The sequence below is a fragment of the Prorops nasuta genome, unplaced genomic scaffold (assembly GCF_024137725.1).
Source record: "Prorops nasuta isolate Cenicafe-Biocafe unplaced genomic scaffold, Cenicafe_Pnas_1.2 PNAS00019, whole genome shotgun sequence".
In the NCBI taxonomy this organism is placed as follows: Eukaryota; Metazoa; Arthropoda; class Insecta; order Hymenoptera; family Bethylidae; genus Prorops; species Prorops nasuta.
Genome location: NW_027116816.1, coordinates 5,376,169 through 5,392,566, shown reverse-complemented (window position 1 = coordinate 5,392,566; position 16,398 = coordinate 5,376,169). Strand labels below are relative to the sequence as shown.

The 16,398-nt window shown below is 37.2% G+C and overlaps 3 protein-coding genes and 1 non-coding gene across 7 annotated transcripts in view; 2 read left to right on the top strand and 2 right to left on the bottom strand.

Annotated features, from left to right (window-relative positions):
- Positions 1 to 358: 358 nt before the first annotated feature.
- On the bottom strand, positions 359 to 2,083 carry lwr (lesswright). The gene is made up of 4 exons (XM_066739108.1): positions 1,786 to 2,083; positions 1,408 to 1,491; positions 1,081 to 1,343; positions 359 to 1,010 (listed from the first exon to the last, which is right to left on the bottom strand). The coding sequence occupies exons 1-4, from the start codon at positions 1,849 to 1,851 to the stop codon at positions 944 to 946; spliced, it is 480 nt and encodes a 159-aa protein (XP_066595205.1). The 5' UTR covers positions 1,852 to 2,083; the 3' UTR covers positions 359 to 943.
- Positions 2,084 to 2,693: 610 nt separating this feature from the next.
- On the top strand, positions 2,694 to 8,325 carry swi2 (Protein singed wings 2). 2 transcript variants are annotated; one of them, XR_010823766.1, is made up of 11 exons: positions 2,694 to 2,882; positions 4,246 to 4,416; positions 4,842 to 5,004; positions 5,103 to 5,259; positions 5,439 to 5,587; positions 6,185 to 6,373; positions 6,709 to 6,867; positions 7,542 to 7,652; positions 7,743 to 7,832; positions 7,891 to 8,170; positions 8,250 to 8,325. XR_010823766.1 is itself a non-coding variant. In XM_066738876.1 (10 exons), exons 1-10 carry the CDS (start codon positions 2,851 to 2,853, stop codon positions 8,074 to 8,076), a joined length of 1,407 nt encoding a protein of 468 aa, XP_066594973.1. In that variant the 5' UTR covers positions 2,694 to 2,850; the 3' UTR covers positions 8,077 to 8,319. The 2 variants fall into 2 exon arrangements, 1 of the variants encoding a protein (XP_066594973.1); XM_066738876.1 differs by having other exon boundaries at positions 7,891 to 8,319.
- Positions 8,326 to 11,071: 2,746 nt separating this feature from the next.
- The window catches only part of LOC136780555 (uncharacterized), a 35,216-nt gene continuing 29,889 nt past the window's right edge, over positions 11,072 to 16,398 (bottom strand). For all 3 annotated transcript variants that reach the window (XM_066739002.1, XM_066739003.1, XM_066739004.1), the window contains exons 7-11: positions 15,547 to 15,766; positions 15,166 to 15,468; positions 14,399 to 14,971; positions 13,584 to 14,329; positions 11,072 to 13,511 (exon numbers count right to left, since the gene is read on the bottom strand). In XM_066739002.1, coding sequence (XP_066595099.1) covers positions 13,133 to 13,511; positions 13,584 to 14,329; positions 14,399 to 14,971; positions 15,166 to 15,468; positions 15,547 to 15,766 — 2,221 coding nt within the window. In that variant the 3' untranslated portion in view covers positions 11,072 to 13,132. The remainder of the gene's footprint in view (positions 13,512 to 13,583; positions 14,330 to 14,398; positions 14,972 to 15,165; positions 15,469 to 15,546; positions 15,767 to 16,398) is intronic.
- On the top strand, positions 16,323 to 16,395 carry TRNAR-UCG (transfer RNA arginine (anticodon UCG)). The gene has a single exon. It is a non-coding gene; the product is annotated as a tRNA-Arg (tRNA).

The following is a 16,398-nucleotide window of genomic DNA, read 5'->3' as shown; positions in this document are numbered from 1 at the left end:
TGCTTAGAGTCATTTCATTCCAATCAATTTTCATTATAATGATCTTAAAAACATGTAATTTCTAAATTAGAATTACGGAACCAACAAATTTGACTGTTAAAAGTTTTTTAGTCTTGAATTACTGAATAACATTTATGGTACTACTGCAATGAATTATAAGTTCTTATCAAAAGTATATACGAATTAAACGAATAACTAGGTTTTTCAAATTCCTTCGTTTTGTGGAAAATCAGATTTAGTTGCTTAAAAAAATTAGACTACCGTCGGTAACTCTACAACTGTTAAGGAAATTAGCTTGTATTATTTTTCGTGTAAGCGTATTTGTAAGATGCATTACTTGGATTGGAATATTTTATTTTTTCCGATTTGTACATTACTTAACAGATCCTTACTTAAGTTTTCTAAAAATACGAGCATTTCAAATTTAAAACGAATATTAGAGTTCTGACTCATTAATGTCTAGCGAATTATTTTATTTTCACATTTGCTGTCGGGACTCGGTTCATCGAGACCAGTATTTATTATAATATAGAACCATATAATAGCTACCTATGTAGTGATATATAATATAAAAAGAAATTATTAATTCAGGTCAATAGTGTTATAGACCTAACAATTCTTGTTTTAATTAAAAATAAAACATACAGGACTGGACACATTTTTCGATTTTATGGATTAAATTTTTTTGCTCTTCCTTCTTATTTTTCTACCTTTAATGATATTCTTTTGTCAGTTTATGAAAGCTGTTGTCCAACTTCGATAAATGTGCGCGTATAATTTCACATGTGATAGGTCGATTTAAAGACACTATGCTACATAAACTTATCATACACTAATTTTTGCAAGTAAAAAAGAATGGTAGGGATGATTATTCGATTTGACTATGCTTTAATATGTAGTTAACTTAGCTGGAATAGATCTCTCGTTGAGGCAATGAGAATTTCTATTCTTGAGGAGCCATAGCTCTTGCTTGGGCACGAACACGTTTTTCGTATTCCAAACGATTTTGACTGAAATTTTCAAGAGTGCAAAGTTATTTATATAAAAAAAATAAACTAAATAAAGTTGCCAAATATTTACCAGTATATTGTGTATGCTTCAGCTTGTGCAGGATCTTTTACATTTGGTTCATTAAGTAAATCTTGGATGCCAAGAAGAATTTGTTTGATGGTTATAGCAGGTCGCCAATCTTTTTCTTCATCTAAAAGGGATAAACAGACCGTACCAGATGGATATACATTTGGATGAAAGAGCGGAGGTTCAAATTTGCATTTTGGAGGACTGGAGGGATAATCATCTTTGAAAATCATTCGTAGTTTGTACAAACCGCCTTCCCATGGTGTCTGCAATATTCAAATGATATCTTAAAGGTCTACGAAACAGTTAAAAAATTAAATAAACACTCACAGATTTTTTTCCTGGTATTGCGCACTCCCAACTCATTAAATTAAGGGAACCATCTGGATTTCTGGTTGGACGAGCTACAAAACCCTAGTAAAAAAAATCACCTATTAGTACAAGTATATAGGACATTAAGCATTATCAAAGTTTTTTAACAAAAATTTTTGTAAAGTGAGGTTAGGCATAAATAAAATTAGAGGAATTCGTAGAATTTAAAAATGTGTAATTCTCGAGAATTCATTAGTGGTCAAGGACGCTGAGATGACGAAAACCGAAAATTGTTCATCATTTGTCGGGGGAGAGGGGGAGGGATAAAGTTCGCGCCAGATTTTGGGTAGGCAAAAACAAAGCGTGAAAGAGTATTTAAAGAAATCGAAAACTTACAAATGGGTGATCTTTCCTCCATGCTTTTCGCTCTTCGGCGAGCCTGGCAATAGCGATGCCTGACATTTATCTGTGACAACGTCGCGCTATTTTCATTCAACAATAAAATCTGCGAAAAACGCACGATTTTCCGTCCTATTCACAGCAAAACACTTTATTTGTCTGAGTCGATCTCGTTCTTCGATATTTTTTCTCCTTAATGTTGAACCAAACAGTAGGAAAAGACCTTCATGCAATACTTTGCAAAAGCTTTCCTCAAGCCTCGAATCCCCATTAACTGGTAAACGCAATTTCGGTGTTCGCAAAAGTGATCGATTTACCTTCGTTCGGCTTTCTTCTTAATGTTTTTATAAAGCCGGGCGGGGGAACCGTTTGCTTGATCGGTAATATAGAATATTCGATTCGATCAGTGAAGAAGTCAAGAGCCAATCGGAATCCAAGTCAAACTTGTCCAGCTTCTTTATTGGCTAATTTGGTTAAGCCGCGTTTTAGCACGATAAGGATAGTAATTTTCTAGTTTTTTTTTTCATTTCCGGTTTAGAAAATATTTTTAAAATTGTCCTACTCTTTACTTATTGATTTTTTATTAGAAAAAATGTTATTTTTTAATGCTTCGTTATTTTTTTAAGTCTTTCGGTAGATGTTCAATGTTATAAAATATTTTGTTATAAAATTTTATAATGTAATCGAAAAAGGATATTTCTGTACTGATTATATTTAGACTCATGTTTATGATGACAGTAGAACTTTTTTAATCAGACGACCTTTTCAAAAGTTTTGATAATAATTGATAGAATAATATCACGAGTTTAAAAAAATTGTTCTCGTGATTCCATACGCGTTATCAGATGCCGTAGATGTTAGAAATTCGACGTATTCGTTCAGTCGCTCACCTGTACTCACTTGACAAAGATCCTTTATCAATAATATCATCTATACAGTTCCCCGTAAAAAAAAAAAACAATCGCTAACCCTGTCTATTATTTTATTCTAAACGTTAAATTCTCATCTTTAAGCTGAATAAAAAATTTCATCAAGAATCTAGTGTTTTGCGTTATAAGAAAAATGAATCAATTGTTATCAGCGCTTATTTTCTTGTAAGTTTTGAATTTTTATTTATGCTTTTCCTGAAGAAGAAGAGAAATCTCCTATTCTTACGAAAATAATTTATTAGAATAAGCAAACTGTCATCTCTCACACAGACACGATCAGTGATTTGTACTTTGCAATAAACTTAGTAAACAATTATAATCTTCCAACGGGGATGATTTGTCGGAAGATTTCTGAGGTACAACGGGCAGCAATCGATCGAGAAATTGATGTAAGGACTCGGTGCAGTGATCAAATATATGTCATTTACAATTTAAAGAAAAATATTTTTGTCACCTTAGTTTACCCAGTTTATTAATGGCAAATTGACATAATTAATTTTGGAGAACAGATGTGGGATTAATGTACAGCGCGAGATGCGCAAGTGTATTTCGTGAGTGACAGCCGAGACCTTGTATGGTTGTTAGTCGAGATAACACGCGGCTTCTGTTTGAACAAATTTTAGAACCGGCCTGGTAACTTTTCGTGACGATACCAAGTACAAAACAGTCAAGATTAATAATCTTCCTGATGCATAGATTTGCTACAGCAGGTCATTGAAAAACATTCCAAATTCAATGAATACCCTATTCTAAAAGATTAGATTTTAACTCAGTTCATCATCTTTCTTAATTGCAAGTACAATAATCAATTCTTTTAGTAGCTGAAAATCATGCATCGTTACATTTTGTTCTACTAAAAATATCTTTGTTCAGAATCCGACCTAAACTAGTATAATTATAATTTTTCGATATCGGATAGTAGATAAAATAAGTTTGAAAAATCGAATATATTCAGATTCAAGTAAATTTTCCATAGAATATATTTTATGCAGCAACCGTGCTTTTCATGTTCGTTTGTTGAGATTTTTCAGAATGTTCGCAGACTAGATTAGATAGCATCGTTAGTGTCTTAATTATTCATGGTTTAATGAGTATCCGCTGCTGCAGCTTAGTCCATGTTAAGCCGAAAGTTGTAGATTATTTGTGTCTACAAGTAATCAACGAAACATTTTTCAGATCATTTATGAAAAAGAAGAAATCAATAAATACTCTGTTCTACTTTTGTATTTTTTGATATAAATTATCTAAAAGACTAAAGGTTTGTAAAAATAAAAGAGTACCACCAACCCCCCTACAACCTCTTGCATTTTAATTTTCAAAATTTTCTTCGCCGAAACATGATTTTTCATTAAAAAACTCCTTTTGTGTAATCTGAGAGAACAGGCGTCGCCTTAATGTTTAAGAAAAAATTCGTAAAAACTATTCCATCGTATCTCTACCGGAAACGCCACCGTCTTCCGTTAATTTCAACAGTGACCGGAAGTTCTATATTTGACAAGTCCCCGATAATGACGGTCTTTGGATTTAGGTCAGGTATTTTTCTTCCTTGCGGGATGTGCACACATAGCTTCACTAAGGACAGCGACGCCTGCGATTGGCACCAATTAAAATCGAAAATCGAATATCCGGAATGCCAATTCAAGGAGATCGACCATCGACTCGTCTGTTTTGGTGGGCTTCACGAAAATTGGAAACTGGGGTAAAGCAAGTATTTACTCGTAAATAGAACTAAAAAATCTATTATCTAAGTAACACACATAGTGTCAGAAACGTTCCTAAAACATGGCAATTAATCAAGTTGAATCCGGAAAAGTTTGATGAACGTTTCTGAAGCATTCTTGCTATGCGAGTAACAACCAACGTTTTTAACAAATTTTCAACACGTTTACTGTTATTGGTCCAATAACTGAGCTACGAGGACTCTCGCCGAAAGTCAATGACTCGTCCTTTCAATCAATGAATTTTTCGGAACTATATAATAATTTAAAAACTAATGGATTATACTTTATAGATTATTTTTAAAGATTAAGTTTTCAGTTAATAATTTTATTTAAAAAAAATGTCCACGGTCAAAATGTAAAATCGCCGAAACATATTCAATAAGCTTTTGCAACAATTTTTCAGGGCTGAAAACGTGCGTACTTTGATCCTTTGCGAGTGGCCGGAAGTGAGCTTTGACCCCGAGGAAGTATTATCCAACTTCACCTCCTTGAGAAAATTTATGATAGCTAACAGCAACCTGACGAAGTTCACAAGTGCATTTCCACCGGAAGTTCGTTTATTGGAGGTTAATTTTCATACTGATAATACATTTCCAATATGACGTCCTATTTTACGAAAAGAGAAAATTCTGCTAAATTACTGAATTCCGTCTTTTATGTTTAGAAAATCAATATTTTCGGAACGAAACTTCAGGGGCTTCCGGATGGTGTGCTTTCGAGTCTTTCAGCACTGAGAAACATAGATTTAAGAAATAACGCCCTTGCGGAAATAAACCTCAAGGCTTTTAATACAGAGACGCTTCACCATATTTATCTTTCCGGTTGGTTTTTCTTCTCTCCCTCCCTCTCTCTCTCTCTCTCTCTCTCTTTCATCTTAATATCAATCTCTCTCTGTCTCTCTCCCTCTAACTTCTTTTATTTTTCCACCTTTTCCTATCTCCTTCCGCCGCCACTAAACTTCTCGCTTTAATTCTCCTGGTTTTTTTTTCTCTCCTCTCAGGTAATCCCCTGAAATGCACGGAGAACGCCAGTTGGATTCTTGACACGGGTAAAGGGTCTCCGGGGAGTAAAATTTCTGACAGAGATAAACTTCGCTGTAGCTCGCCTTACGAAGGAAGGCTACTCGTGCCCGTTATGGAAATTATTCTGGTAATTATTATACGAGGTATTATATATGGTACATAGAGAATTTCCATTCTACGTCCACATCTTATAAATAATACAATAACAAGTAATTTAACAATTTTAATCATTTTCATTATCAATCAAGAATAATCCAATCGAATGAATGATGACAATCGAGTAATTTGATTATTAAAATGATTTCACTCGACGGAATAATTATCCGTGAAATGAATAAAATCATTGAAAATTGGAGAGAGAATATTGCAAAGTAGAAAATGTGTTTAATATTTGCGGATTCCTTTATTTAACTCGAAAATCGTTGAGTTCTGGCCAGCAATGTGCGTTTGATGGATTTTCTCGAAGTGGAGATAAAAGAGGGAGAGGGAGAGAGAGAGAGAGAGAGTGAGGAGGGGGGGGGGAGTAAGGTAAGAAGGAGAGAGGGAAGCGGGTTGGAAGGAAAGAAAAAGGGAGGATGAAGGCTGGAATAAAATGTAAAAGTTTCTTCGAAGGGAGCGAAGTGATTTTTCTTTTCGTAAAGTTTCTTTGCTCTTGCGTGCAAAAAGGAGAGAAAAAGGAGTGGAAGAAGAAAGGGGAGAAAAAGTGGGATAAAAATATTTGCAGGCACTGAAGGGGGAATGCAAACGAACCGTGTGCACATGCGAATTGGTGTATGTGTTTGGTAGATCGGGCAAGCAAGCGCAGAAACAACTGATTGCATTCAATTCGGTAAACTGCAGCCATCGGGGTTTGACTGAAATGCCAGAATTTTTGCCGGCCAACACTACCACACTTCGCCTCACTGGCAATCAGGTAAACAATTATTCATTAATATTACTTCCTCAATTATATTCATTCGCTTTCCAATAATCTGCTACGAAACAATACCTTTTTTAATACATTTTTCGTCTACCTCGTTTATCACGATCAACTATTCCTTTAAATCTCAAATTTGTTATATTGTTTAATAATTAAGTACATAAACTACCAAACTTTCCTTTAACTCTTTTCCTCCTCCGACAATTATTTATGCAATTGTTGAAAAAACTTTCTTTTTAACTATTTACACTTCATCTGGCTTAATTTTCTACAGTTCAATGCTATTCCTGAACATAGTGATTAATCAGATTAATTTTCGTCTGCAACAGATAAAGGACTTGAAGCCCCTGGCAGCGAATCCGGTATACAGATCAGTTTTGGATTTGTACGTGGAGGACAATGAGATAGAATCGATCGTTGAACTGGAAGGCTCCTATTGGCTGGAACATTTTCGCGCCATAAGTCTCCGGGGCAACAAATTGACAGATGTTCGTACGTTTTTTATGATTCTCATTAATCCAGCAACGACAAAATTTTCCCAATCCCAATTGATTTTGTGGAATTTATGGGCCGATTTTCCCTACGTGTCTTTCCTTCCTCTCAATTACCCCATTATTCTCTCGTCGGCTGTTCCCATCCGCCGCTTTAAGAGGATTTTCGTACATCCAGTCAGGTGTAATCCAGGGATTATAGATAATACAGCTGAAACAATTCTATCAGAGTGTAAACACATTGGAAACGCGGTGGAATTGAGTGAGATACTCTACTCCCCACTGTAGTCAGACAACGCTCGGGCTTAGATTCTTTCCTTTTCTAGTGTTATTATACAGAGTCCAACAAATTCATCGTATTTAATATAATATTACTCCTGCGATACAACTCGGAAGACCCTGGACGAATTAAAATCAATGCGGATGACCGATATAACAATGCATACTTGCGCGACGTTACAGCGTTAAAATTTGATAAGAATGCTATATTTAAAAGGTTGTAACTCGATAACCACTGCATCGATTTCAATGGGATCCGAAGCGTTGTAATCGGGTAGCAATGAAGAATAATAATACTACATAATGTGCGATTAATTAGTTGGACCCTGTATATACATATATATTGCATACATACACAAGAAACGTTTCCCCCTTTAACGCAACTTTTTCAGATACCAACTTATGTTCTGGAAAATGTCCTCTTGCATAGTGGAGGAGTAGCTGGCATTTATCTTGGGAATAATCCTTGGAGATGCGATTGTTTATTCACTCCAGGCTTCCAGGTATACTTATTCGATGATTAAATAACTTTAGGAATTAAAAGTGAATTTTATGAAAGATATATTGAAACGAGAGTCTCCTACCAATTGCAGGAACTATTGATAAGATACAGCAATTTGATGAAAGATATTCACGACATCAAATGTGCATTGGTCGAAGGTGACGAAAACTCGAATAAAGAGGTAATTTTAATTAATTATTATTTTTTGCTAGATTTTCTTAATTTCCGGGGATTTCTAGATTCGCGATCTAACGAGAACAGAAATTTGCATTTCGCCGGACAACGAGCACTCGATTTATCCTTTGGATGTACTGAACGTCATTTTAGCCCTGCTGATATTCCTGATCCTTGGCAAACTCCTGTACGACTATTGGTCTTTCAAGAAAACTGGAAAGCTGCCTTGGATAGTGGCCAAAATACCATAAATTAAATTGAACCCGCTAAAACCAACCTGAAGGCAAATAAAAATGAAATCCAACGACGCCTTCTCTCCCCCACCATCATAAAAGATCAAATATTGTACGTTTTATCACGTTTTTTTATTATCTTTTATATAATATGTCAGAGAGAATCAAAGCTTAGTCATTTTTCTATACAGGCTGTGGATGTACTTTTAAGGTTTGTTATAGTATAGAAGTATTTTATTGAACGAAATAAAGATTTATAAAGTGGAGTAAAGAGGTCTATGAAAACTGTGTAAAATAACCTTCAAGCTTCCCCTTCAATTCGTCGATTTTAACGAATTCTCGTATTTTCTGTATGCATCCTCCGCCGCTATTTGTAAAGCTACCGACTTCCTTATTCCATTTCCTGTGAAATTTTTGCGATGCTTTGTTAATATTAATACGATTTCTTGTCTGGCATATTTATCGGTAGATTTACCTTCTCCAACAATACCTAAGGCAGAACATTTTGCAACGTACGAATAATTGGGCGATTTCGGTTTTTTGATTTCGTAAGTTGGCGTAGCAAGGTTCCTTTCCAAACAAGTTTTGTACAATTTCCATTGTCCATGCTTCTCGAAATCGGTCAAGCCAAATTCCATTATTGCCAGCATTCTATGAATGCGTGCATCCGTTTACATATTTTGTTACAACTTCAAAACTTAAGATACAAGCTTTATATTATCGTATAATTACTCTTGCTTGGAAAGATCAGGTAATTTCGGATCTTTCGTTTCCTCCATTTGACGAATGGCTAAAAATTTTAGGATTTCCGAAGACACTTTATTCTTACCAGCTTCTTCGGTCTCTTGGATGGACGTTTCTAAGAAGACAACATTTAAACCATTTCTGATCAAAGACATTTGTATTTAACACTGAACAATTTTACCAGTACATCCAAAACATTTGCAAGTAACTTCGAATCTATTGGATCGTTTGGCAGGCGAACTTTGAAAATTTACTTTTTCATGACAACGAATTGCGTAATTTCCCAAAATATACAGAGGATTTCTTAAGTTTGAAAACATTTCTTCAGGAAGTTCGTTCTATTTTATGAAAAAGAATAATGAATAAAAATAAAGGAAAATTGGGAGATTATCGTTGTTCATGTAACTTTTTTTTCTGTTTCGAAGTTTGTGTGTCCTTTTTTGTTCGTTCGATCGGATAAAACAGGAGTCTTTTCATTCTTACTTTTCATTGGGATTCTAGCTGTCATTTGAGTAAGACAATGTATCGATTAATTAACGATAAAAATTACTTAATATACGAAACTGATATACATTTTAGTGATTTTCCTTTCGGATCTCTTGGGGAATCGGGGTTTTTATCTGCTTCAAGTGTTTTCCTTTTCTCCACTAAATTCACAGCATCCTGCAAATTTTGCAACTTTGATTCTGAGCTTTTCATGTGCAGTATTTGAATTTTTTCAATATCACTCATTGGATCCCTTTGCAAACTTTTTCTTTTATTTTTTGAATCTGAAATTTTTCCAAGAATATTTATTTTAAAAATTAGAGATGTGGTGATGTTTTTAAATTAAAGTGTCGCTTAAAAACATACTCGTGGTAACAGATTCCTGTGGAAAATCGGTCGTAGAAGTTCCATTCGAAATTTGGTTTACCTTCTTTATATTTGCTATGTGGGAAAAGTTTAAGCATCTATAAAATTATATTCATTATCTCTGAATAGTAGGCTTAATATATTACTTCTGGCTTCTTCTTTCGAGTTATCGCTACTTTTGCCAGAAAAACTTTGGTCGCTGTAATCTTTCGGAATGTCAATAGAGTCGCTGGAATCGGTGAATTTTGTTAATTTTGATTCCAAGGAACTTTGCGAATCCGTGACGTCCATTACATTCTCCTTGCTATCATGAAGCCTCCCATAATTATTCAACTAAATTCATGAAAAATTTTAAATAAATTGCATCAAATTTCAGAGGATAAATTGGTTGAATTTGTAATCAAAAGGAACAAAAAAATGTTAATATAACAGAACTTTGACGTTATGAGATAATAGGGTAGAAGAAATAAAAGAAAAATGGTGAAAAGTCTCAACAGATTCTACCACATTTCTGTATCGCGGTAAGGAATCCTGACTGTGGCAGGACAAAGAATCGTTTGCAAGATTTTTCCGGCGAGTCCTGGGGGACCCCTCTCGATTCTGAGAGTCCCTGAGGCGCTTTAGAAGATCCTGAGTCTGATCGATGACGGATTCCATTTCACAGAGCAACGGAGCAGCATTGGGGAACCTTCTTGTGATCATTTGCCAAACCTGATCAATATTTTCCATACCCTGGAGCGATTTTGGTGGGCCAATATGGCGCCATTTCAACGCCTGTAACGTCTCCTGGCCTTCCCCCTCCATAAATGTATCCTGTCGAACCAACTCTCTCAAATATCTACTAAATTTAACCAAATGCATCATAAAATCAACCAATCGCAACAACTGTAGCTTAACCCATTAAACACATAACCTTTCTATTCTTTTACTCTGCACTTCAGCGAAACTGTATTTGAAGGAGAAATAAAATTCGTAAGATCAATGAGTTATGAGAAAAGATTTATAACCTACTTTAGAACCTGCACGAATGTCCAAACTGTGTTCTACATGTTTCGACTATAATACTTGAGACTTAACCTTAAAACGAAAAATCGATTAGAGGATTGAAAAACAAATTAACGTCGAATATGTTGATTAATTAAGCTCAAAACGAAACGATGAGTAATTCGAGATTTGGCTTTGTAATAACAAAAATCTAGGGAATAACGTTTACCTCGTGAAAGTAAAATAGCAAAAAGGCAGTTCGTGTTAAAGAAAGTTTTTCATATTAATTCTTCTAAAAGATACAATAATTTATATACAAAGTCGTATTCGTTATATTTATACGCTAAATGTTTAAATAATCGAGTTATCTCATAATGATGTGGGGCTTTCGCAAATCCCCTCCCCCCCCCCCTAACAATCATAAAATTCAGTTGAGTATTGCGATTTTACCAACCGCCGGTGGTGCAGGTGGAAGTAAAATCGTTTATAACTATAAAGAAACGTGCGACGGGACTGGAGTGGGTTTCTTTAACGCGGTGGTATTTTATTAAAATTATAAACACGGGGTTACAATACATCGTGTAATACTCACTTAGAAACATCGTTGAATCAAGGCCTCTTTGATTCAAGTTCCTCGCCCATCCACATAACTACGTGCGAGCTCATTTTTGGTGCTACTTTTTGTGTACGTACTTACATACATGCATGTGTTTATACCTTTGCTATGATAGTCGCCCTGGTTCGGCTTCTACCGGAGATGTATATTCTTCATCCCCGGAAGCTCCAATTACCTCTTTCAGTACTTTACATTCGTTCGATTATCGATTAAATTTATGGGTGAAACGAATTAGAGAATGCTAAAAAACGCCAACAGACTTATAGTGGCTTTTAAAATCTCATTGGTCGCGGAAGGAAGGTTATAAAAATCTTGTAAATTAGATGTAGTATCTGGCATGGCAGTATTCGTGAGCGAACGTTTCGAGATGCTCGGAAGGCGGAAAAATGGGAGATCGAAGGCTGCTCCGTCGATAAGGTAGAGGGAACTCTCCTTTTTTTTACCGTAAATCCAGGCTTTTGTGACCTATCCTTCTATGATGGTTTTCGAAATTCTGTCAGATTGTTGATACGCTTACTTCTATCACAGAATGCAGACGTATGTGGACAGCGTTTCAGGCAGTGCTACCTTGTTTTCAATCAACTTTTATCAACACAGAGATTACTTCCGATAGAAAGCCCGATCGGTAATTAATACACTCGCATTGATTCGATTAAATGGTGTGTGTTCCTTCGTCACAATATTTATCATTTAAATTATGTTATACGATGCCATTTCTCTTTCTACTTAAATCTTAATAATATTGCTAGGATCGGTAGGACCGACTGTTTTCTTATATAGGTTAGTACTGTACGAAGCTTCACATTTTTTAATTACCAATTGAGCTTTCCCAGAATCATTCTTAACGGGGAATCTCTAAGTTGCGTTAACGATCACTCGAAATGTGACAACGCTGTCCTTAATAATTAACATAATACTTATTAACAGAACGATTAACGTTATTTTAACATATCGCGGATTATTCACACCAGTCTTACACTCCTCAATTCTCACCTGTACATTCAATTCTATGCACATTGCATAACGGTGGTACTTGTTGCTAAGCATGGCAATTATCCAGAAAACTTGGTATTCATTGAATTCCACTCATATCTCTCGCATCATTATCAAACCTAGAATATATGTCCGATTTATTTACTTATTTCTTATAATTCCTTGAAAGATACCTAAGAGGCCATGAATGTGAAGTTGACTGCGTGATATTACAATAACGAGTACTTTCTTATGTGGAACAAAACTTGCTTCCGGGAAAGACTCAAAAGATTTCGAAATTTGCCAAATGTCCTAATTACAGATTTTACTCTACTTTACGGTAATTAATTGGCACGGAGTCAAAAATCAGGACATTTAGCGCGGATACAGCGATAAATTTTTTATCTCTGCCAACTTCATATTCATCGAAGTGTATAGATTGGAGAGGTTAGGTTTCAGTCGTGTTTAGAAAATTGGCTCGGCGAGCTTCTTGGGGGAAAGACGATGGAGATTCAGCATCGTACACGGGTAAACGTTATGCTGCAGTGATTTCAGTATAGTCAATAGAGTCTGAAACACTTCTGCTTGCAACAGTTGCAGCCGAGCCACTGCTGGTTCTCGTTTTCTTTGGATACATTCTGAAGATCCATCCCCTCCATTTTCTCGAGTATCTCGAACGCAACGATAGTGTAAAAGATTTCAATAAAAAATCAATAAAATTTGAGAGAACCACATTTTCATGCGAAGTCCAAACAAATCGATAAAAATCCGTTGTTGCCGTATATAAATATTTCTACGGTAGTATATTGTATAGTTTAATAACGGGTCGCTTTTCACGAGCACGTTGGAAGTATTGCAAAACTGAAATATTCACACGGTAGTCTCGATGTTGGCGATGGCGTATTGTCAACAAATGCTGTCCTTGCCGTAATTATCGAGGTACATTTCTTGTGGAGCGGTCATATTGTATCTACCGCTACCCAGGCGGCTCCCGGTGAGTCCGTTGTTGTGCTGCGAGTGGTTTACTTGAAGATTATTCACGTTCAGTGCGACGTTTTTCTTTTTTTTCCGCGTCTTGTGACGGTAGAGGCAGTACTTCAAACATCCCGTCGCTAGAAGCAGAATCAAGAATATTCCGAGTGCTCCAGCACCTACCGCAACATACAGCAGGGTTACGCTAAAACGGTACGAGCAATTCGCTTCTTCCTCGTCGAATCCTGACGGACAATGACGAACTCCATCGCACCATAGAACGGAATTTATACAGGCTTGAATTTCCGGACACCTTTAAAGAAAGTAAAATTATAATATATATATATATATTTCTTAACGCTCTTAATAAATATGCAATTTTCACCTATAGGGGCATTCGTCGTCTGGCAACAACGCAAAAACGTTGGAGCCAACACCGGAAACCGATGGCATTCTTCTAGAAATTGCGATCCAAGTTACGGCGTAAAAGCCTGGCTCCCTCTGTAGGAATTCAACGACGAAGCTTCTGGCGTGCTGGGTCATCGTCACTGTAGCGTTTAATGCACTGTAATTCCAGCCACCGGAGAAAAAATCAACGGTTTTTCCGACATCCAGTCCAGGCCCAGCGCTGCTAGGGCCAGTTTCGGGACAAACTACGGTACGATCCTTGGTGTTTGCTGCTGAATATACAACGATCCTGTTCAAAGTGGGACATTGTTCGACGTTATCGAGGCTGATGGCATAACCAGCGGTTCTCAAATAGAGAAAATTTACGCGAGCATCTTCAGGCTCGATCAGCCATGGCTCGTTTACACACTGAGTCGAGGTTAGGTCTTCTGTATTGGTCAACAATTCTTCGACAGCCGCTACAGCTGGCACCAAACGTGGTAATGGACTTCTTAACGATATTTCTCCGCTAGTACCACGCAATCTTCTTTCCTCGAATCTAGTTGAGCACTCGGAATTCTCTTCGGATACATCGATAAATCGATATTCTCCCTCGAAGAAGAAGTCCCGGTAGTCTTGCGTCACATTCATCAATGAAACCACGAAGCGAAGCTCTACCGTGTTGGAGGTTAGAGTCTTCAGTACGACACGGTCGGTAAGGTTAGAACAGAGGCAATCGCGTACCTAAAACAGACGCCATGATTAAATTCCAATAAATGAAAATATTGGCGGGGCTTTTGACGCTGTACTTACCAGTTCTACTCCTTGCCAAGGGTGCTCAACCACAACAATTTCGGCAAAGCCATGTTTCTTGGTTTGAACGTGCCTTCTATCGCAGGTCCATCGATTCACCAGAGGATCCGGATAAGAAGCGCAGGATTTGTCGCCGAAAGTGGCTCTCAGTATGGAAATTTCCACCCTCTGCTCGGGTTCAGCTTCGAATCTATAGACGCAGCTTAAATTCTGAGCACCACCGCGACCGTAGAAGAAAACGCTTTTGGGCGAGGAGAATGTGCCAGTCCTCTGGGTGTTTCCAGAAAGTGATTGGGGCGTGGAAGACGTGGCGGCGACAGGCGCCGAAGAGGAAGCGAATATTTGGTTGCAGGAAACGGCCTCGTGCACGAATTCGTAGCGAAGCACGAAGCTGATTGGATAGAGGGCGCTGCCCTGACGTAAAATGTGTTCCAATGTAAGCTCCCGGCCGCTTGATACATAACTCTCGGCCAAACTGCAAGGTCGGGTGTGGCGGCTACTGTTTCGAAGTAAACTGTGGTCGCACAACCTGGGAACGTCATCCTTGCAGAATTGCCCGATCAAGCTGATATTCTGTAACAAAGAAATGCACAAATATTCCTCAGCTCGGTCGATAAAACAGTCAACCACCTCAAAAATTTTAAATGCAATCTCTTAAAGCAGACATCTTTTTCTTCCATTATGATCGAACGATCTTAAGCACTCAAAGTGAACAAGGACGGAACCAATCGGTTTGAGTGATTGTTTAAATTATTTTGTTATCTTACTTTTCTTGAATTAAGCTTTTCCGTGGATTGATCTCCGTCCCATATCAAAAGCTTCGCATTGCAATCACCAGCTGTGTCGATACTGGTAGCCGGATCGACGCTTGCCGAGTAATACTTTACGAAGGACAGCCAAACGATCTCGTTGGGTTTTCCATGGAAACGATAGCGGCACGTTGTGTTTGGTGGCAGCGAGTGCTTCGGGTTCTCCAAGATTCCCGAAGGACTATCGTCGCTCGATATATAAAAGTCACAGTTCTCGTTCTCTTTTACGAAGGTACGGGATTTTTCGTCCACAAATATAACCTACAAATACCATAAACTCATTACAATTTCATATCTTGAAGGATTTATTCCGCAGGTATTGCAGGGGAATCGACTTGCCTGAACCTCCAACTCAAATCCTGGTAAAAACGACAACGGGACGGGATGAAACGGATTGTCGTAGGGTGAAGTGTGAAATTCCAATAGCATCGTGTTATGACTACTAACAATATCCGGCACAGTATCCCCTCCGCAGAGTCTGACCAGTACTCTGTCAGATGTGGAGCCTCCATCGTAAACCGTCAGATAATCCTGAACGATGTTGCATTCATCCCAAACCCTAATTTCGAAAGTGATAATAACTATGTCATAACAATACATTCACTAAATACAATAAGATTTTTCCCTTATTTTCCAAAAGTAGGATCCCCTTAATGGATTCGTGGCAAGGACGAGAGGCTATTAATTTTCAATGTAATATTGGTCCCGTCACCGTAAGATCGAATCTATTTGAATATTGCAAATGGGCTTTGGTTGTTGCTCTAGGAATAGCCTAATTGCAATTGCGACGGCAGGACAGGTGAGTGATAAACGTGATTGTGCACTATGTTTCAGTATAGAGTGGATGAATATACAGGCACACGTGTACATAAGTGCAGATTATCGATTACGCCTACGTACGAGCTATTTAACACGACGTTAACAGTTTCAATTATCATAATCATCGGCCATGTTCACTCGAGGGTAAAAAATCTTATTGAATGGAATTTATCTCCAACTAAAATCATTCATCGGATGAAATTCGATATGAATTCATGTAATTAAGCTGTATTATCGTAAGTTTACTAAAGCTTCTATCTGGGCGTCTTTAGAAAAAATGTTACCCTTTATAGGGTGGCCGTGTGGCCTAACGGATAAGGCGTCGGACTTCGGATCCGAAGATTGCAGGTTCGAATCCTGTCACGGTCGAAC

Excerpts from the sequence above, each read along its gene's own strand:
- swi2 (XM_066738876.1), top strand. The coding sequence starts at position 2,851 with ATGAATCAATTGTTATCAGCGCTTATTTTCTT. Across the intron at positions 5,588-6,184 it reads CCGTTATGGAAATTATTCTG|GCACTGAAGGGGGAATGCAA; the intron begins GTAATTATTATA and ends AAATATTTGCAG. Across the intron at positions 6,374-6,708 it reads TTCGCCTCACTGGCAATCAG|ATAAAGGACTTGAAGCCCCT; the intron begins GTAAACAATTAT and ends CGTCTGCAACAG.
- lwr (XM_066739108.1), bottom strand. The coding sequence starts at position 1,851 with ATGTCAGGCATCGCTATTGCCAGGCTCGCCGAAGAGCGAAAAGCATGG. Across the intron at positions 1,492-1,785 it reads GGAGGAAAGATCACCCATTT|GGTTTTGTAGCTCGTCCAAC; the intron begins GTAAGTTTTCGA and ends TTTTTTTACTAG. Across the intron at positions 1,011-1,080 it reads GAAGCATACACAATATACTG|TCAAAATCGTTTGGAATACG; the intron begins GTAAATATTTGG and ends TGAAAATTTCAG.